The sequence below is a fragment of the Tetrao urogallus genome (genome assembly GCF_951394365.1).
Source record: "Tetrao urogallus genome assembly, chromosome: 11".
NCBI classification, from domain to species: domain Eukaryota; kingdom Metazoa; phylum Chordata; class Aves; order Galliformes; family Phasianidae; genus Tetrao; species Tetrao urogallus.
The window spans coordinates 8,817,163-8,839,528 of NC_136824.1; the positions used below are offsets into that span (position 1 = coordinate 8,817,163).

Consider the following 22,366-nt stretch of genomic DNA (forward strand, 5'->3'; position numbering starts at 1 on the left):
TTCCAGGCTGTGATAAGTAATATCTTAATATCTCACACAAAGAAGGGGAATGAAACGAAATTCCTTTCAGACCATCTAAGTCAGCAGTAATCCCATAGGAACTTCATATCACCGTGTTATAAAAACAAAACTGGTCAGCCAAATGAACAAAAGCCATGCCATTCCAGGTGACTGCAGCTTGCCACCTGGAGTTCATTAAAGCACTTCTGCCTTGCAGCATGACCCACCTAGCTTTCACTGAGTTACCAGAAGAACATGCTGATATGCTATCTTCTATTTGACTTAACTGCAGAGCAGTAGTAGCAACTTCTCCCCACCGAGGCCTCATTTCAAGGAAGGTGGCACCTCGTTTTGATGCAGTAAGCACAAAACAGGTATTACAGAGCTGCTAAAACAGACCACAAACCTCCCTTCCTGTTCCTTAGTTTGCAGTTTAAAGACACTGTTCAATAAATAACTACAGTTAATTGACACAATATTTGCTTGAACTTAACTGTCAAAACGTCTCAAAATTAATCTGATTTCTCTTCCTCAACTGTAATTTCACGTTAGTTGGGAACTTCAGTCGTGCATGAATTTTTTATTCTATGTAAATTGGAAAATGGAAAGATCTATTATTCAGACAAGCAAAGTTTTACATGTATGACTTTCTTGGCTTATAATATAAACATAGTAGATAATTTAACTAAAATATTATGTATGCAGCAGGGAGCTTTAAGTATTTTTACAGTAATATGATGCCCTATTGTAGTAATTATCCTACTATTCAGTGAAACAGAATATTTTCTATTTTAACCCAGCATTCAAACCACATTCATTTACATTCTTTTATAAGCTTTTCTGTGCAGCGAAATACACAGTGTATGAAACTGTGTTAAGTGCTAGAATGCTAGGGAGAGAAAAAAACACTTTCTGCCTTCTTTTTATAGTAAAAAGAAAATGGGGGTTGAAAGTTGCTGTGCGTGTAAGAGGACGAACGCCTTCAAGTCTGTGTCTTGAAGAGGAAGGACATTTATTTTTATTAGACAGACTCATTTTGATGACTGCTTAGAAGTATGAAGTATCAACCAAAAAAAACTCAGAAGAAATTCCAAATCTTACATGTGCTTCAGCCTCTCTGCAAGTCTATTGCCACTGGCAATGCTAATGTATATTCCTGTAAAAGAATACAATGTATATATAATATATAATATTATATATAATATATAATATACAATATATAATAATGTATACTCCTGTAAAAGAAACAGCTTTTGTAGTCAATGAAACTAGTCAAAGGAGTAACCAGCTACCAAACTGCTGACTACTTTACAGAAAATGCTCTCAACTTTATGTGTGAGCATGAGCCTCACAACAATCATTGTTTTTTCCTAAAACTCTTACATTTGGCTTGAATCCATTGCTTTTCTAAGAATCTCAGGTTTCTTATAAATCAAATAGCAAACTTCTAGCCATTGTGGTCCAGACAAGAGCCTAAAAACACAGCTTGACTGTACCCTAAAGGTTCCAAAGCCACAAGCTTTGGAACAAGGAAAAAAATAAAAAGGAAATGCTGATGTATTTATTTTTAATCTCACTATTTTTAAGCCAATATAATGATCTTGGGGGTCTTGAATTGCAATTTTTGAAGCATTTGAAATATGAATAATAATAGTAATGATAATTACATTAAATTACCAGAATTAATCTCTTGTAAAGAGACATTTTTATGCCTCTTATGTCTACAGTAAAGGCATTTCCAGAGCAGACATCCGGGAAGTATGTGATTATTTTTTAAGTGGAGAGCATCTCTCTGAAATATTGTAGAGTAATTAAATGATTGACAGCACTAAAAAAATGTTGCAGTTTACATGAACAATTCTTATTCCCACCAACTGTACTCTTTATTCTGATAACAGCTACTGCATCTCACTAGTTAAACTTGTGCTTGTGTTAAGGACTCTGGTATCAGGGCCAAAGGAGTTCATACTGAAAAAAAAATGAGGGCAAATCCTCAGAACTCTAAGCAATTTCTACTACAAAGATCACTCCTCATTGTCTTTGTTGCCAGAGCACACTGCTCACTTATTTTCACCTTGGGATTTCTTCAGGTACTAAAGATCTTTAGCTTTCAGGATGACTACAGAGTTTCCTACAGATGTTAAAGGTGATATCTGCCTCGTGACAAATTAACATGGACAACTTTTATTAGTGTTTATGGAAAGATTGATGAAAGAAGAAATAATTATGACAGCAGTCATAACAAAATGTAGCAGTCCTCAAAGGTAGTAAGATTTATGGCATTCGATATTCCACATGACAAACCACGTAGATTTGATGCAGAAACATACACTAAACTACCAATGTCTAATGCTGTCTATGTTTTAGAAGCTGGTGAATAGGAAACTGGAAAGTAAAGATCATGTTTGAGAATGAGCTGCAGACTGATCTCTCTCTATAATTCTAATGCCTCAAAAACAATGTTACCATCTGCAATTTTACATTTGCTTTGGAGAGGGGCCAGAGGAGAACTTAAATTAAAAGTCTAGTCTGTATCAAGATCTAAAAAAGAAAAAAGAAAAAAAAAGGTGCAAGTGACAAGCACTGAAACAGAGATTCAGTCCTTGCTTGAACAGTGGCTGTAAGCCTTGCAGCTTTTTTTTAGACCCTGCAGACTTTTCCCTCATTCAGAGAGGTGCAAGCAGTAAGGAAGGGAGGGAAGTTCCAAGGACACAGAAATCCACAGGAATTTATTTTAATAACCACTGCTAGACACATAAACATTAGAGAAAAAGTACCTAATATAATTTACATTATACTGGGATATTCCAAACTTAGATAGCATTTCTTCCCGGTAACTAAAGAGTTCATCTAATTGAAGTGAGATTTGAACATAAAACTTAGCAGAAAGGGATCTGATCCTTTGAACTACGCAATGGAAACAGAGTAGACACAGTGAGATCGTTAGTCAGTACACTGCAGTAAGTTGGAAACTGAAGAGATGTCTGGTTTCCTTAAAACTACTTATCGGCAGGTAATTTTCGGTCTGTTTGAAAGTGCTTGCCAAGGCAGCACGAGGACCAGAACTGATAGAAGGAAAAAATTACTATTACCTAACTAGCATAACAGCACAGAACTTCTCAAGCTGTTCACTGATAAAGCATTCTGACAACTTTCCTCATTTCCTGGGAGCAGGACATAAGAGAAATGTCTAGGTACAGCACCAGCGATACCACAGTCGTCTTCAGAACACAAAAAACCATTTCTTTTCAAACTTCTATAATGACTTATTTCACATCAAACAAACAATATTACAGGAAAATTCTCGGTCAGGCAACCTCACGAATTCATGAGAGGACCAGAAGTCGACAGCCAAATCCACACTCAGCTCCACTGGGAACAAAATAAAGCCAGATGTGATTCTGTTAACCAGTCATTCTGAAGCTCCTTTGTGCTGGCAAATGAATCTACTGTCTTCAGGAAATTCTCCTTAAATTGCCTTTAGTCTGCACTCCAAATGCAATTTGTTATGTGAATGCTTTTGCACGGACAAACTCACATGTGAAGACACTAACAATGCAGATGTGCACGTGTAGTGACAGGCAAAGACCAGAAGTGATTTTAGCTGAACTTCTACTGATTTCAAAAATAAAAATTAAAAAATGTGTTTTTTTTTAACATCTATGAAAAGACACTGGCTAAAAAGCAGTAAAATAAATCTAAAATGGCAATGAAATAATTTTACATTACAAAAATCCGTCAAGAGCTGAAAAAACCTGCAAATGTCATAATAAGAAAAGCCCTGTTTCTGCTTTAGAGTGTGATTCCTTGTCTCTAAAAACAATTCCCTCAAAATAAGGAAATAGAGACAGTAGCTGCTGCTATCACGCCATGTTCTATACGTACATACTTGGATTATACCCTTGCTGTTTGTCACGTCTACTGAAGGCAATAGAAGAAACTGATACATTATTTTTTGTGACTGCACATGCTGCTATCCCTATGAATCAATATCATCAGTGTTAAATAAACAAGGCACTTGTCAGTCACTTACCATTCTGCTGACAGCATTCAGGGGCATCCCTCCCAGCTTCCATCTTCAAGTTTTGAACTGGTAATAATACAAAGGCAGGCTGCCTTCTATGAGCTCTAGACTAGGCTCTCTGCTTCCAATTGTAGTTGCTCTCCCCTTTCCTACATTTTTTATTTCTGCTATGGGTACAACTGTCTTCACTTCCCACTGATGTCATCGTTCCTGTCATGTATAGGTGTGCTCATAATTCCACTGCCTCCACTTTACACTTCATAACTCACTTCTCTGTTCAGTTCCGAAGTACAGTATGTAGTAGCAACACCAGCAGTCTTGTCTAGTTACATGTACTTTGGACGACAGGGAGATTCGATTACATCCAAAAAGGAATGTGCTTAACTACTTGCAGACAGACGTATGGCATGAAGTTCCTATAGAGTTATATGGTGTACCAAGACCTAAACAAACTCCTCTTCAATCTCCAGACCAGTCAGATGGAAAGCAATGCATAATATTATAATTTTATCTATGTGACAGTATATAGAAACTATAATTTTGTATCCCTACTGTACTGAAGAAAATTGCAGCATTTTGGAAGATAACAATATGGAAATTTTACCTACAAAATGATAAGCTTTCAGTTCACAGGAAAAGAAAGTTCATTTTTTTTGCCCATCACTGCATTAAACACACTGGTACAACCAACTGCCTGGCAGCCAAGATCCTTGCAGCAGTAAGACTGTAGGAAGCTGCTGTAGCAAAAGCTTCTTGTGCCTTACGTAACCAAATAAAGCCTGATGCTTGAACACATTAAGAACACTCTATTAATAACCAAGGGGGGGAAAAAAAAAAAGCTGAAGCTGCATGTTTTCCTAAATATCAGCATTACTAATTCAGGTTAACGCTAATGGAAAATGTGGCAATTTCAAATACCAAGTTCTTATAAGTCAGGATTAAAAAGAAAGGGGGAAAAAAGATAATAAAAGTACCTCCAAGACAGGTGGCTGAACAAGGAGTAAAACCAATGTACTCCCAGTCGTAAACCACACTGCCATCTTCAGCACGTGAAAATTCCGGTGTGTAGGGGACAGGATCACTGTCACAGGGTGCCTCGTGACATACTTGTTCTGTGAGGGGCTTCACATCTTCACATTCCTCCTCAGGCAGTTCCACCTCAGTCTGCGTAAATGAGAGAAGAATTCGGCACTTCACATCCCGCACCTGTATGCCACTGCCACATGTGGCACTGCATGGAGACCACGGCTCAGGAATAAACCTGCAAATGAGCACAGCACAAATGAAATGTTTGCATTTAACTCTAGAATGTGTCCGCATATGCACAAGTAAAACACAGCTAAAAAACATACATGCAGATATAACATAATACATAACACTATTTCGTGTTTCAAATGACTGCATAATTAAATATGGTTTTTTTAAGTCTTTCACTTTTCTCCTATCCCAGATCAGATTGTTCTCTATCGGAAGAGTATTGACAAATCGATTAACGGTTTTGTCTTTCAGTGCTAAAAACAGCAAACGTCCTAGAACTGCAGAATCAAAACAGAATCATAGAATGTCCTGGGTTGAAACGGACCTCAAAGATCACCTAGTTTCAAGTTCCCTGTCATGGGCAGGGTCACAAACCATTAGGCCAGGCTGCCCAGAGCCACATGCAGCCTGGCCTTGAATGCCTCCAGGGATGGGGCATCCACAACCTCTCTGGGCAACTGTGCACGCCAGTGCAACCTAAAGGCCTGCTGAGTTCAACAGCAGAGCTGGCAGGAATCACGTCCAGATGCTTTTGATAACAAATTTTAAGTGAATAACTACGGGAAAAGGTGAAAAGAAAGGCTTGCTTTTACTCCAGCAGATAAAATCCAAGTGGCTCTGAAACAGCAGATCTCACAGTCTTCCCAAAGACAAAGACAGCCACACAAACTAATTAGGGTAGCCACGGAAGTGAAATACTTTAGCATGTGCCTAACTCTAAGCATATCAGACAGTCTTCTCAAATCAATAGGACTATGATATACTCAGTGTTAAACTTGTGCTTAAGGACCTCACTGGATCAAGGACTTCGTGCACAGGCTTACAAAACTGTATGCATTAAGGTGCTCCAGAAATAACCTATGGTGTGTGATTCTGAAATTCTGTAGAGTGGAGAGACAATTTTGAGCCACAGCATCCATACTTAGAAAGAAACTCATAAAAATTGAAGCATTTTTTCTTTGACTTATAGCAAACCTATATCATAATGGAGGTTTTCCCATTGAATATCAGTGCCTGGGATTTTACAGAGAAGTTTAAGATTAAAAGAAAACACATTCAAATACGTTTTATTCTACTTCAGCATTTTTCTAATGTAGCCATGTGACTTTTTAGCTCCTAAACTTCTGCAACACAGGTACCTCAGACACAAGCCAACAGAGATACGAAACCCAAAACGCATACATGTATATCTGTATACACAGAGACACGCATTAAAGAAGGAAGTGACGAGTGTGTGAGAACCCTGGAGGTTAGTGTTGTATCTGAATTTTGAGTTTAGAATTCTTTTTCATTTTCTCATATTTATTTTTCAACACATTCTCAATCAAAGTCTGTGACAGGAATCATTAAAGCAAAAATCATCAATGCAATGTAGTAATCAGTAGTACAAGTATTTCTCTTCCACAAGCTACTTTCGCATATCCACCACTTTTGGGTTCTAAAACAGAACTGTACTTATTCTCTTATTCATTATCCATGAAAATATGACACAGAAGCAGAGAAAGACAGCTGTAATAAAAGGATGGACTGAAAGCTGGGACTTCATATTGCACTTCAAGTTTGGACAACAAGAGAATAACTAAAATTAAATGTGAAGGAATTGTACCAAGGAAATCGTAAGACTCCTGTAAGACAGAGAAGAACTATGAGATACCACATTGAATTATGCATGAATTACAAAAAAAAAGAAAGATAAACAAATCCAAACCAGAGAGATATCTCATCATCTATTTGGGAAGAAGCGACAACCTATTGTTGGAGTTTCTTCTTCGATTGTAAACCCTGACACAGAAGTCTTACTCGGGCTAGAAAAGACAGGATCAGTTAGGGCAGTTAGAGCTCCTGGGCATGGGTGGAAAGATGCAAACAGGTTGCCACTGGCAACGAGATTCTGAAATCACAACAGGATTCTGGCCGTGGCAACAAGCCCACCAAGAGTAACATACAACTCTTCTCAGTGCTCCTGCTGTGGCAGGGCTCTAAAAGTGAAAAGAACTGTCCAAAATCTGGCTTTGCTTGGAGTGGCAGGTAGCCTACGGCACAAGGTAGAACAGGTGACTCAGCACAGAGATTTTAAGCCTTACATTTGGCAATGTCTGGCGCGAGGGCAGAAGACTTATCTGACCAACAGGCTCAGTCGAGTCGAGCACCAAGTTCAGATGCCAAACAGCAGAAAATTAAAAAAAGCTGCAAGACAGACAGGCTGGACACAGGCAAAAAGGAGGGCTTCTACCATGAACCTCCGCTGCAAAAGCTTGCAGAGTACAAGAAACCATCAGGAAAACGTAAGTGTAAAACAAAACATTTGGAAGAGCAGGGGACAAGAAAGAGGCCATGCGTAACAGAGGATGAATCCTTTGACACTGAACATACCGAAGATACGGTCGCTGTACCAAAGAAAGTGATGAAACAAGCAGAGTCCACTCAGCATCATGGCTCCTTGCCTGCCAAACCCCGCAAGCAGAAGCAGCGCAAGCAGCTGCAGCAGTCCACCTTGCTGCCAAACCCCCAGCAAGAAACACTGCAGGTGCCCAGGCCCCGCCAGCCCATGCCACGTGAGGCCCGCTCCATCAGTGTTAACGAGAACGCAGGTGAGAGCCTGCTGCAGCGGGCGGCTTACCTGGGCTACCAGAAAGTCGTTCTGTATTGCCTGAAAAACAATGTCTGTGACATTCACCACCACGATGACTCGGGTTACTGTGCCCTGCACGAGGCCTGTTTCAGTGGCTGGCTGAGTATCGCCAGACTTCTCCTCAAGAACGGGGCTCATGTGAACTGCTATGCGCAGGGTGGCATCGGACCAATCCACGACGCAGTATTAAATGATTACTTAGACATAGTCCGCCTCTTACTGTCCTATGGTGCCAACCCACTGCTCCCATACTCAGGGATGACCATTTTTCAGATGACCCGCAGCAATTCGATGGCGACCTTCCTTGCTGAGAATTTAACTGACTTGTATGGTTGAAGTGCCCATGACCCTGAATTGTACTGGGATTTCTACAGCAGCTTTGTGTGCGATCCAATATATGAATCTCAATTTGATGTCCTGGAAAATCCCCCTGGTCCAGATGAAGTTGGTAGCGCTTACAACTGAACTCCAGACTTCGTTGGGCTCCTTCCCTCACTGCACAACAGCTGTTTAATGCTTTCAAATATTAATATATTAGTGTTTTAATGTTGTGGGTTTTTTAATAATTTTGTTCTCTACAAAGTTACTTAAAACGCAATTATTTCTGTAAAGAAAAGACACTATCATATATGAAAATACATTTCCTTTAGATAAGAAATCTGCATTCCAGTTGGACGGATTTTTCTTTTCCAGTCAGTTTTTACAAAACTGTTATACGTTTCTTTAAATACACACAGGCTCTCGTGTAAGTTTGTTACCACTTGGAATTATTTTCTTTTTTTATAGAACACATCCACACATGGACTTAATTTTATACAGCACAGATTAAAGCACAGATTACACAGAACACACTTCCGTACTTTTTGTAGGTGATGCAAACAAAGTCATGTGGCTTCTTTGGGAGATAGGATTCGGTAAGGCACTTGATAATATTATTATCACTTTTCTCAATAAAATAAAATACTTTCACAAAAAAAGGTGCTTGGATTAGATGATCTCAATGGTCTTTTCCTACCTTAATAATTCTTTGATTAGTAAGGATTATATAATCAGCAGGAAGCAACAGGAGAAACCTCTCAAATGTAGGAGACGATGCCTATAGAAAATGTGATGGAGAGGCTCCTGGGATGAGATTAGGATAAAAAATGACCAGTGATGAACATCGAGGACTCCGGGATAAGCAAAGAGGAAAAAAATCTAAGAAGTGGCAAAGCTGCAGAGCTTTGCACTGGGATCACAGGTCTGCATGCACATTGTGTGGCCCAGTGGAATAGATCAGCCACGTCTAGATAGGCATAAAAAACTGTCATCTTTGCATGGAGAAGGTAAGAGAGAACCCATTAAAATGATCCCAGCTCAGCTCTACTATATTCTAAAGACACTCTGAACTGGCATGCTGCGCCCCTGCCAGTTCTCCTTGCTTATTCTGCCACACTGCTCTTGAAGGATTGTAAAAGCAGACAGACTACACAAGTACATGGCTGCCACAGCTGATTCTGTAACACTAGAGATTATTTTCTTTATAACCTCATGCTGAACCCTTTTGAGAGGCAGCCTGCTATACTTCTAATCTGACATTAGACATTCAATCTGACCATGTGGACATTCAACTGGCACATTTGATTGCATCCCTCCATTTCACAATCACATGTGATTTTACATCTTTGCCACTAATCTGCTTGAATTTAGGGCCACCAGTCTGGGGAGCGAAATAACCCCTCACAGTAGGTTGACCCCTGACTTGGGAGGCTAGAGCAGTGAAAGGATTCAAGTACAGCCACCATAACTATGCAAACACCTGTTTGGCAAGAGGTTTCTCCTGTGTGTTGCTGCAGGTGTAAAGATTTTATTACTCATGATCACACCTGCTCATGCATGTGTGCCAGAAATCAGAAACCCTTAAATGGAGGAAGAAAAACAGGAGGTTATGGGGCATACTCAACTTTCAGAGAGAGCAATGTAAATCCAAAGTCATTTCAATAAGCTCACCTAAATCATTTTAAACTACAACTGCTACAAATGAGTGCTGAATCTGGCTAAATACAACAGAGTGCTTTTCAAAAACTCAGAAAATACAGAAAGTTGTATGTTAAATATTGAATATACAAGTCAAATACAAGCAGGCCTGTACACAAGGGACACAAGGAATTCTGTGCATGCCCTGACACACACAGGACAGGAACAAAACCTAATTGGATTTAGTTTAGGCTTCCACACCCAGGCCATAAGTGTTGTCAGGCTTATCCCCATCAGCTTTGAAGGAGACTCAAAAAATCCCCCAAAAATCCAGGTGGTCTTTTGCACACACATGTGTATGTAAGATGTTGCAACTCATCCCCACAGATTTAGCTAAGCTCAGAGACCAGCAGCTTTTTCTCACTTTCTTTATGCACTGGTCTCTCTCCACCAAGAAAATTCTGGCAGCCCAGAAAGTACTTCTTAGTTTCTGATAAAACCATTAACATTCTACAGGTAGCAGCACACTGAGATAAAACTGAAAATTACTATATATCAAATGGAATGCTTCTATGTGCATTAATTAATCTTAATTTGTTTAAATTAATATCACTTTATGTCGCTTGAACGATATACGGACACTATTAGTAGAGTAGCTAAGCTCTATGTCATCCAAAACAGGAGCTCCAGAAGCAAAGCTGTCGAGAAGAAAATGAGGAACAGCTCATAATACAACTCATCTCCAAGGAGGGCCAAATGTCAAAGCAAACTGCAGAGCCAACAGTCATTCCAGATCATCTGCAAAACATGCTGGAAATATTTCTTCACTCTATAAGACAATGTACTTACGTTGGCTCTTCTGAGACTGCTCTGGTCTCCTCCATTTCGTGTGCCTGTTTAAACCATGGGGATTTTGCTTCCACAGGACTTTTTTCTAGTCGAGAAAAAATAAACAACACTAGGGAATTCCTCCAAAAAGTGAGATGACAAGTAGATGTTAGCATTATATACCTTAGCACTTCATACTGTACACTGTCTATTGATCTCCTTACTCAATTTTTAGAATATAGTGGAAAATAAAACATCATTTATTAGGATATTTCCATCCTGATACCATTTTTTACTGAGAGGTTGCCAATAATCCGATTTTAATTCCTATGTAGCCTTTGATTTCTTCTCCACATCTTCCCCAAGCACGGGCATTTCCTATTAGATTGTAGCTTATCTGTGTATCATCACCATAATGTAACTTTACAGCTGAACCAATCAGAAATTTACAAGCCCGACTAAAGCAAAAATACGTTGTTCTCCACATGGACTGCCCTCATTAAAAGATTTCCATTAGATAAATTATTTTTGCTAATCAAATTAGCTAGCTTTCCCAAATACAGAATTCAATATAATAATTAGAAAACAAAACAAAACAAAACAAAACAATAAATTCTAGCCTTTTTTTTTTTAATCTGCCTAGGTATCCCAAACTTCTGTGATGTCTTTTCTTGGGGCAACATTAGACACTTGAGGACCACCTCCAAACTAAAATCCCAGAAAGCTCTTTAATTTTCAGTGCTGGTTTCCACCTCATGGTTTAACCCTGAATTCTTCATGCTTGAAGAATAGCCTAGAGTCTGACAACATCCCAAAGAGAAACATTAAGCTGTCTGCAGATAATTTGCACTCTTTGAGTAAATCTTTACAGTGAGTGTCTGAAACATAGTCTTAAAGCTGAAATAAAAGCTGAAAGGAACAAAAGTAGAACCAACCAAAATTTTCTGGGCACAGAGGGACAGAAATGAGTAAAGGACAAAATATATTACTTCCTCCCAATCTTCCCATCTTTGTTTTTCCTTTCACCTTCACGTCTACTTTTCTACATCATATCAACTCTTTCAGAGAATATTTGTCAATTCACATAATTGTGACAAACGTAGTAAATATACAAAAAATGTTTATAACTTAATGAACTGAAGAGGTCCACATAGAAGACTGATAATTTTAATGAGATGCAAAAGAGCAACATCCCAGCTGATACATGCGAGCATCATTTGTATTTCAAGTGTTACTGAACAACTCTTCCTTACCATCTTGAACTCATTAACTCTGGTTTTCCCAGTCTGACCAAGTTGTATAGGTACAGTTACATGTTCACCTTACAACTGCCTGGCCACATTATCAGCAAAAATCAGCAGGACACTTCTAGCACCAATAATTAAAATATCTGTTTCTGCCAAGACTAAAATAAGCCCCAGTAAATTCCAGCTTCTGGCATTTCTGAGAGGTTACTAGGGGCTTTTAATTCTCTGAACAAAAATGTATAACAATAACAGACTCCAATGAAGTTCCATTTACCTCTTGGCTTGTAACAAGGTATTGGCACGATGCACTCTTCTTTTATGTGCAGTTTAAGTTGTGGATTACAGCCACCAACATGCTGCCCACGGTGGTCAATGCACAGCACTACACGGTAACGTAAACCTCGTCCACATGTCACTGTGCACTGCAGGAGATAAAGCAACCATCTCACTCTCTCTTTTATTTTATTTATAAATACTGATGAAAAGCAAGTTTGAAATACTGATTATATGTTTACTTAAGTCTTTCCAGAATTAATCAGATATCAGAGATGTGACTATGACCTTGCATTTTTGGGTGAATAAAGAGAAGGCTGATGCTTGAAGAAATGCTAATTTTTGGAAAGAAAGTGGCTTATTGGGGTTCTCTAAAGCTTATCTGATTGGCAAACATCTAAAACAGAGGGGTTTGTGTACTGAAGATATGCTCTCTCAGAGTGGTCATTTTCAGTTTAAGCTGGGTCAGACGTGCTGTGAGAACTGTTTCTCCACTACAAGTCAGTGATGTCATTTAGATGAACTAAGTAGTTACAGAAGTGTTGAGCTATCTGACTATCAGATAACTACAGCCAAGATGAGTTGGCTCTATGTTCTTGTTACTATAATGAAAGGTAAGAATGCTGGAAAATCACCCTGGCAATATATCAGCCACTAGACAGCCATGCCTTTAGCTTTTACATGGTGTGAAAGATCACACTTATCAAGAACCGAGAAACAAACAACCTGATTGCAAAGGAGTCTGACCTCTTACTCTAATTTCTCGTCTTTGTAAAGCAGGAATTAAAGAAGCATAAGTAATTCAATATGTATTTTTATCTACACAGACGCCTTAACTTTTATTATTATTATCAGGCCAGGTTAATTAGAACAAACTTATCCCATGAAACGCTATGAATTTTGCCTGTATTTTTTTCCTGTAAATCTGTACTCGTACATGATAACACAAGATTAGATGCTTTTTCTTTTTTTTTTCTTTAAGAAAAGGATAATAGTCTGAAACACTTTCAACTTACCTGAGACCATTCCATTGCAACCCACTTAGGACAATCAAACAGATTGCAGGTTTGAATGACTTTGGGTTTAGGGGCATACATGCATTTCCATTCTTCCACTTGCAGAATCTCTCCATGTATGGTTTCCTCTACACACACAAAACTTCTCCTCTGAATGCCACCTCCACAGGAAACTGAACATGCAGTCCAAGGGTTATGTTCCCACCTGGAAAAAAAGACTAGTAGATTAAAAACAAGACTATTTTTTATTCTACTAACCTCTATTAAAAGTGCAAAAAAACTGAATCTAACCTCAATGTAATTATATTACATTATTTTTTGTTTCTTAATTCTTACCACACATTTAATACAAAATTGAATTATAGAGTTGTATTACATTATTCCAGGCTTAAATTCATGCATAAAATGAAAACACAAATAGGACAAATTTAAGTAAGCTTCACATAATTGAAAATCTAATTATCATATTTAAGTTCCTAAATATACTGAGTTTGATTACTGGAATCGTTTTCATTCGTTCTTCTGCATCACCTAAATACAATATTTTTCACGGTTCATTTTTCTTACATTTGTCAGAGAACATGAAGCATATGTACTTGAGATTATATGAAGTACAGATACAGAACAGACTGGTGACTGAGGATGTTGTTGCTGCTCACTACTGCCCACACTGGTGCAGACTGCTCCTAAAAATTTGTTCAGGAAAGCATTTTGGGGGAACTCCAATACTTGTTTTGGGAAAAATCAGCTATTTCAGCACAAAATGTCCTCATCCTTAAGGACCCTGAACATATTATGTTGTGACGGATACCATTTGGCTGGTTACTACTGCAGTTCTGCAAGAGTTTTCCCACCTACATTTAAAATGCCATTGAATGAGTTTGTATTCAGTCTTTTCAACTTAAGGCTACTTAACCACTGCGGCCACTCCAAGTAACCTACCTGATTTCTTCTGAAGCAAGGAGATACAGAGATTAAGGAAAACTCACAAAGCCCTGCCAACTAGCAGAGCTATGGTTTAGCAGCTTCCAGCAGAGGGATGACATACAAACTGGTGGGAAAGAATGTCTTTAAAATGAAAATTTACCCATGGTCTTAGATGTGAAGATGGAAACTGCTGTACCATCTGAAGTGAGAATTACATGGAGGTGTTTAGGTTACAAGCTTTGTTTCATTTATTTTTCAGTCTTAGCATAAATGCATATTTAAGCAATTATTTTGCAACAAAAACAAATCTCAGTGCCCCATTCTTGCCACGCTTACAGATTACAAGCCTCTGTCATAGCATTTATCTATAGCATACACTCAGCCCTATGTATTTTTCTCACTCTTTGCCTCCTGTTTTCGTCCCACCATCCACTCAAATTAAAGCCAAACTCTGGAAAATGGTTGAGTTTTGGACCAAATCTTATAATTCATCAGTGTCTTGCTAAAAATTATTCATCTGACTACTGCAGGGGTTCACAGAGGATTGTTTATAAAAAGCACATCCATTATGAATAATGGACACAGTAACTACAATACCCCACCAAAATCAGTTGATCAGGAGTAACACAGCCATCTCAAAGAGGAAGTCATAGTCTTGGAGCAGATGGAACAAAGTACTATAATCCTAGTTAAATTTAAATAATCATTACACATTTTCTGTGATACAACAGGTAAATCAACGATACTTTCTGTTTTAAGCATTCCTATGAAAACATTAATCATGTCTAAGGTCAATAGGAAAATGAGCATAGTACAGAGAGCAAGCCACGTAACGTTAACCAGACTATACACTCAAACACATTCAGAATAAGGCTGTATGCATAGATATCATATCACTAGTGTAAAATACACTTTTCTTTAAATGAATGTCCAGTGTTAAATCATTTTCTTATAAAAAAAAAAGAAAAAGAAAAAGAAAAAGAAAAGACAGGAAAAAAAAGGGGAAAAGAAAAAGCCAGGAACTAAAGAGCAATTAACTGTTCGATGAATTAGCAGCTCATGGATTTATATATATAAGGCTCACTGTGCTATGTGTAATACTAGCCTCATAAGTGTTTATAGCATAAAGTTTTATAGTTGTTTTTCTTTATCTCATCAGTTTCAAACACACTCCAGATCCCACACTCCCAAAAGCATTTTCAAGATGGAGTGAGGTCCATGGCTACTGGGGAAAAGGGGGTCTAGGACAGGCAGTCAAGGAGATACTTTCCAGAACCCACAGCTGTCAAGGGATTCTCAACAGTCCAACAAGTCTGAAATAAATGGAGGCATTCCAAAAGCTTTAAAACAAAATTTTCATCCTGGGAAATTTTTCTATTTATTTCAAAAGAATTCTCCATCTGTAAAAATATTTCAGTGGGGCATTTACAACTCGAGCCACAGGAGAACTCTTTCAAGATCTTGTGGTGTGCACCATGATTTTCCCACAACTTCCTTGTGTGAATGGGCAAGTAGTGGTAAATGCCACAGGACTGCAGATGGCCCTTGAGTTATGTAGGAGGTGTGATGTACGATTGCTGGTCAAGGTGAGGTAGTCTGTACAGCTTTACTCAAGCATATCTACAACACTTGTTTTCTGCCTGCTTTGCAAGGACAGTTTTGGGTTAGTGTGTGAACAGATAAGAAAAAAGCAAGCAGAAAAAAGAGGCAGAAAAAGCCCTGTAGAACTGACACAAGGCAATTGCTTTACAGGCAACAACACAGAGAAGGAACACCTTGATACATTGAAGCAAGACTTACATCCACACTGGACCAGATTCACCTCATTGATGCAAGTATTTCAGAAATTTCAGGAAGAAGTGGTGCCTTTACACCTCTGATGTGTTTACTCATGTATCTTCCCAGTGGAAGGAGCACAGTGAATAAGTCTGTCCAATTTCTCCTCTTTCCATCCTAATGGAATGAACTCTGAGCCCAGCTTGGCCACTTGCTTCCATCTTACAGTTCTTACTCCTGAGCACTGCACAGAAACACCATGACATCTTCTGATGGTACACATAGAGGTGTTGAAATGAGGTGGGTCTTTATAGTTCTCAATATTTGAAATAAGAGAACCTGCCCACAGCTTTATCACAGACATAATCCATCTCACCAGAGTGTCATGCAAATATGCTGAGCACAGTACAGCACAGAAAGGGGATTAAATTTCTCTTTCAGCTTGTCTCCAGCTGAGTGGTTCAGAAGATGAAATACTCGTGAAAATAAATTGTGCTGACTTTCAGAGGAGATCTGAACAAAAAGGAACTGACAGAAGAATTGGCAGAAGAAATGGAAGGAGAGAGAGACAGAACAATTACAGAACTTCACGGGATAAAGATGTAACTGAAAAGATCCCAACCAGTGTATGAAAGCCAGAATACATCACAGGAGAGCTGATCCACAGCAAGCGTAAATTGTTACGGAAATAAACTTTGCCCGTTTATACCAGCTGTAATCAGTAGCTCCACTGAGCCATGCAAATCTATGATTTCATTCTCATTACTTCACATCTTTAGTCATTTAGAAAAATATACATTATTCATTTTGCTGTATTCTAAAGCAGTGCTTCAGTTAGGATAAATACACATCTAAGTCCACTGACTATAATTCTTTACATTAACACTAAGTCTGGCTCAATGCTTTTTAGTACAAACATCTTTATAAAACATTTAAACATTTCAGAGATACCTTACAGTTTTGTGACTGATGGGAGATATAAAAAAAAGAAGAAAAACAATGAACAAATAAAAGGCATTTATCTGTACTCTTGCCCTAATTTTAGTCAGTAGACATTTAGACAACAGAGTATCTTTAAACTGTCATGTCAACCTTGATGTCATTAGAGTGTAAGTCTAAATAGTAAATAAGTGAAGGGGAACCGAAGAGTCCTGTAACACAGGAAGACCAGTTGTATTTGCGGATACATTCACTGCATTCATCTTCAGACTAAAAATCTTTCAATAAAAGAATCCATACAGAATTTTAAAGGAGATGCCCTTCTTGGCAGCACAGCAAGAGAAGGATTAGGGGAACAACTCTTTGCTGAAGTCTTTCAAGTTGATATTTTCAAGAGCATATTAACCTCTTACTGCTAGGCTAATTACCCAAAGTGCAAGATTCAAAATCAAAATACAGGATTTTGTTACGAACTTGCTACTTACAGCAAAAAGCATCATAAGACAACATTCAATGATGTAAGTACTCAAATAATGAACTTACAGTCAAAACTGGGATAACACTGAAACATACGCTGTTCTGATTGTACATACCGAGGAAGTGGCTGGAAGTGATCATATGGCATGATTTCTTTAAATCCATCACTGTCAACAAAATAAATATTGCAGCATTATTTCTTATATCCAAGGCTCAATAGCAACTACATACATACTTACACACAATCATGTTTCAAGTAATTAATTCCCAGTGTGAAACGAGGGAATCTTACATTCACAGCATGTTACCTACCTCTGTAGCCAACAATGACTCATACAACCTTAAACTTTCTGGAGAGAGAGAGACATCTATTCACCATACAGTTTCTCCACATAATTCCACAAAAAAAAAAAAGAAAAAAAAAAGAAAAAGAAAAAAAAAAAAGAATGAAAGAAGGAATGCTTGAGCAGAGAACTGTGCTACTTTACTAACAAGAAATACATATTTATATTGTAATGAAGACCTCTGAGGAACATGTGTGGCAGTGAAATAAATGCAGCTCAGAATTAATTCTAGATAGGTTTGAATGGTGCTTAGGATCCTTCTACAGCAGTTTGCTTGAATTGCCAGCATAAAGCCTTACTTCCAATACTAAGAAATATGGCATTCTATCTAGCAGTAGTCCTCTTTTTCTGTCTGTATACAATAAATTTGAAAGGAAAAAGAATTACACCCTTTCTTATTTTCCCAATCCAACTTTGCAATATTTGGCACCTGTTGCCATTAAGCTTTACTGAAGTCTTACCACTCCATAGAGTGATCAGCTATCCAGGAAAAAGTCTTGAAATCCTGCACATCTATAACTGTTAGAGGTCACTATCAACGATTATGTTCAGCAGGAATGAAAGGAAACGGACAGTTTAGCTATAGGAAATGAAATCCATTGAGTGTGTTTCCTTTTCTTCTTCCATATAATTCTAGTTCGTCCAGCTGGCATATTACTGTGAGGTTCTGGGACTTGATACTGAGATGTTATTTTAAGATTCTTTTAGCACAGCCAGGAAACCTCATCAGACAATCCAAAAGTTAGTTTGAAATACTGTAGTGCAATTCAATACAAGTTATGTATACCGCAGCCTTTATAATTTGGCAATAATATTCCGCTCTGTTTGTACCACGATTAATAATTTTTTTCTATTCTTAATGTAAAAGTAATACTAACAACAACAGCAGAAAAATGTGTGCACACACACACACACACAAAAGAACAAAGTCCCAAACTTCAATTATTGTCAACTCTGCAGTACAAAAAAAAAAGAGACTTTCTGGTAGATAAATGAATAAACCAGGATAAACTATAAGCAAAACTTGATTTCATTACAAACTGCCTGTTTGTAATGAAAAGTTCTGAATGGCAGGGCTGATAAAATCAAAAACTGGTATACAATCTTTCCTCATAAATCATCATAAAAACCTCACACCAGTGCCATCACACTTAGTAAAATAAATAAGATAAAATTAGCCTTTGAAGAAAGGGCTAACAGGAACTCGTAATGTTGGTATAATGCAAAATCACGTAGTGCACAACACTTAAGAAATACTACAAACCCACTGACAATGGTGCCTGATGCCAACCTTCAATGCATGCAGTAATCAACCAAGACTGAGTAGCCTTAAAGATTAAAAAAACCCAAATTAATGAAATAAGACAACTTGTTCCTTAGTTAATGACAACAGCATGTACTTTAAGTTATTTCTCATACATACCTAGAGGGACAAGGATCCATGTTGCATTCTTTTAGCTTGGGCTTTGGTTTCTTATTTTCTGGGTGGTAATGACAATAATGATCAGGAACAACCCGCTTCAGACGAATATCCACACATTCAGCAGAATTAAGCTGATAACCTAATGCAGAAGCAAAGTTAAATTGTAATAATGGAGATAAATTAAAGCAGATTTTTCTTTCTCCCTTTACCACTCTCCCCCCCAAATCGCTCCAAACACTGTGGTTCCATAGGGTTAATTTCCAGTATTATTTTTCCTTGGTTTGCTTTTAAAAAAGGAAACGTTGCACAGGAGCATACAGGGCTAGATTTTCATTGAAGGTAATTCAGTGCAACAGTTATGTTAACTTATCCTAATTCTACATGAGACTCTTACACATTACTCTAATAATACTCCAAGGATATAAGTAAAAGCACACATAAATGTGTCACATGTGACATAATGGAACAGCTCACCTGTCACAAGCCAACCCTACAAAGTCATATGGTTCTATTACACATTCCATGATTTATAACAGCCCTCCCCCAAGGAAGAGTTAAAGTGTATGTTAGTGAGAGCTTTATTACATGGTCATGCATGCTGAAAAAAAAAAAAAAAACAAAAAAACAAAAAAGAGAAAAACAACAACCTTAAATCAGAAAGCCAGAGAAATTGAAGATGAGATTCAAAAACTATGCTCAGTTAAACTGAAGAAAACCAAGAAATAGTTTCAAGAACATTCCTAGTTGAAGAGCCAACAAAAGAAAACTTGAAGTAACTACTCGGTGAAAAAAAAATAAATATGTGGAAAGACTGGTTAACAGAAGGAATCTGAGTTTCATAAACCATTGGGTTTCTTTTTTGGCTAAGAAAAAAAAGGCTCATTCAGAGAAACTGACTTGGACTTAACGTGAGGAGAGAAGGAGGATGTTCTGGTATGTGCAAAGAAAAAAAAGTTTGAAACCACAAGAATGAAAATCCAAATGGAGTCAATAAACTAACAGCTCAAGAGCCAGTGTCTACTGAAATTGCTATAGTATCATATATCAATGGCTTCACTTCTGTGTCTCTTGGCTGATTCAAAGTGTCATCATGCATGAGGGTGATAACCATAAAGAAGAACTAAGCAGTTCCAGTGCTCAAAGCATGCTCCTGTTCTCATAAGCACTGAAAGGACCCAGAAGATATGCCACTTGCAAACAAAATAAATTAAATTTTTAAATGTTCTTGTTCATTCGAGCTTGCCTGTGCTTTCTGATATGTCCCTGCAACATACTCTCCCCACACATGAAGATTACAGAATTAAACATATTTTAATTCAAGTGAGGAATGGCGGCATGCTGATTCCAGATTACAGGTTTAAGTCAGGCAGCTGCAATACAACTCCCCTGCGTGCCTCAGTAATATGCCATCCCTAAGACTCCTAGTTCTGTGGGTAGTATTAGCTCAGTTTTGTGCTTCTTCACTCACGAGCCTCTCTTCTCTCAGGACTGCTGTCAACAATGTCAATCTCTGTTAACAAAGATACCAGATTCAGATCATGGATATGCAGCTACAAATGCAGCTACCGAAAATACTGACTAATTTCGAAGAGAGAACAGCATGGAGCTGCATCAGGGGAGGGGCGGGTCGGTGTGAGGATCAGGTCTCCTGGCCGTGGCACCATGCTGCTGGAGGTCAGGAAGCATTTGGACAATGCTGTAAGTCACAGTGGTGTCCAACCTTTTTGCTTTCCAGGGCTACACTGAGAAAAGCAAATTGTTTTGGCCACGCCAGGCTACACGGAGGAGCTGCTGCCATGATGGCGTGGGGCAGAGGGCAGGGATTATCACCAACTTCCGCAGTCTGTGTGCAGCCTGCAGGGCCGCAGGTGTCTGTAGCATAGGGTTTGAGTTTTGAGCAGCTCTCCGTGAAGCCAGGTGCTAGGCTCTGCAGTCCTCATGGGTCCTTTCCAACTCAAGATAGTCTACAATTCTGTGCTCAGAGAACAGCTATTGCTGCTAACAATTCACAAAACAAGGTATCTTAAAAGATGCAGAAGTTTCCTATGGGGCTGCATGTCATCTTCTAAACATGGTGCAAGTATCAAAATGGATGGTCTGGCAAAAGCTCCCCAGAGTCTCTGCTTTAAACATCCTTAACACTTTTAACTCATGTCCCAAGTAACTATTTAGACTATATCCGTACTGGGTAAGGAAATCACAAAATCACTATGCCAGTATTGCTGCAGGATCTCCTAGTTTGTTCTTCAGGTGATCTGGGTAATGTTGGCTCAAGGGAAATAAGTGTCTATGATGTCAGCAATTCCCCCCGTGACAAGGCAATGCTCTTTGAAGAACCAGATTTGACAAATAGTGGGCTTGCTTGGCTGAGCAGCAGTCAAGCTGCAGTTCATCCATTGTATAAATAGTAGTAATTAAAACAGGAGTAGAAACTACAGTGCATTATCTTCTAACTAATATCAAGACCACATTTCCAGAGCCACAGGTGTTGATAGTAATTGTTTCTTAAATTCTGTTTATTCTGCTTTCTCCGTAGTTAGTTTCGAAATTAAGTGTTCTAATACTGCCCCTCATGTCCACCACTGCTTCAGAAACACCTCCTTCTCTTAATCTTCTGATTATTTTTTTATTGTATTTATTTGTTTACTTTCCTAAAATACCATTTAGGAATTGTTATTTTCCACTCTAAATGTCATGTCTTTATATCTGAAGATTTGACAATCAATCCAATTATGAGAACATGACTTCCATTAATACATGATAAAAAGTTATATTAACTGAGGAAAAGAACAACTTCCTTTCTACTCTGTCATCAATGTTTTTGAAGAACCACCACCACCAAAGTGCAAAGAAACACAAACATTTAATCAAGAAACATGTAGACGAAAGCTGTAAATCAGCAACTTTCTATCTTCACAAGTAAACACACCTTAAAAATTGCCATTACTTACCTCCTCCACATGTCGCTGTGCAGGGGAAGAACTCTGTTTGTCTCCATTGATGACTGATAGGTTGATAGAAAAAGAATTGAACCACACTGTCTTTCGATCCAGAGTACCTGGTCTAGAGAAAGTTCCATTAAAAGACATGTGTATAATGTACTCAATTGTTTATGACATTTCAAAATAGAATTCATAGGTAGAAACTGTGCAGACAGTATTATGACAACAGCCATAAAACTTCAAGAATATCCAATAAATCTAAATGTCCAGTAGTCAAGAGTTTATATGTCACTTTGTTTATCAAA

The 22,366-nt window shown here is 38.2% G+C and overlaps 1 protein-coding gene across 1 annotated transcript in view; it reads right to left on the reverse strand.

Annotated features, from left to right (window-relative positions):
* ADAMTSL3 (ADAMTS like 3) overlaps positions 1–22,366 on the reverse strand; it is a gene marked incomplete at both ends in the record, with an annotated part of 174,629 nt that overhangs the window by 35,029 nt on the left and 117,234 nt on the right. The window contains 7 exons of the mRNA XM_079540837.1: positions 4,999–5,285; positions 10,719–10,803; positions 12,219–12,366; positions 13,234–13,438; positions 17,469–17,519; positions 19,120–19,258; positions 22,071–22,182. Of these exons, the coding sequence (XP_079396963.1) occupies positions 4,999–5,285; positions 10,719–10,803; positions 12,219–12,366; positions 13,234–13,438; positions 17,469–17,519; positions 19,120–19,258; positions 22,071–22,182 (1,027 nt within the window). The remainder of the gene's footprint in view (positions 1–4,998; positions 5,286–10,718; positions 10,804–12,218; positions 12,367–13,233; positions 13,439–17,468; positions 17,520–19,119; positions 19,259–22,070; positions 22,183–22,366) is intronic.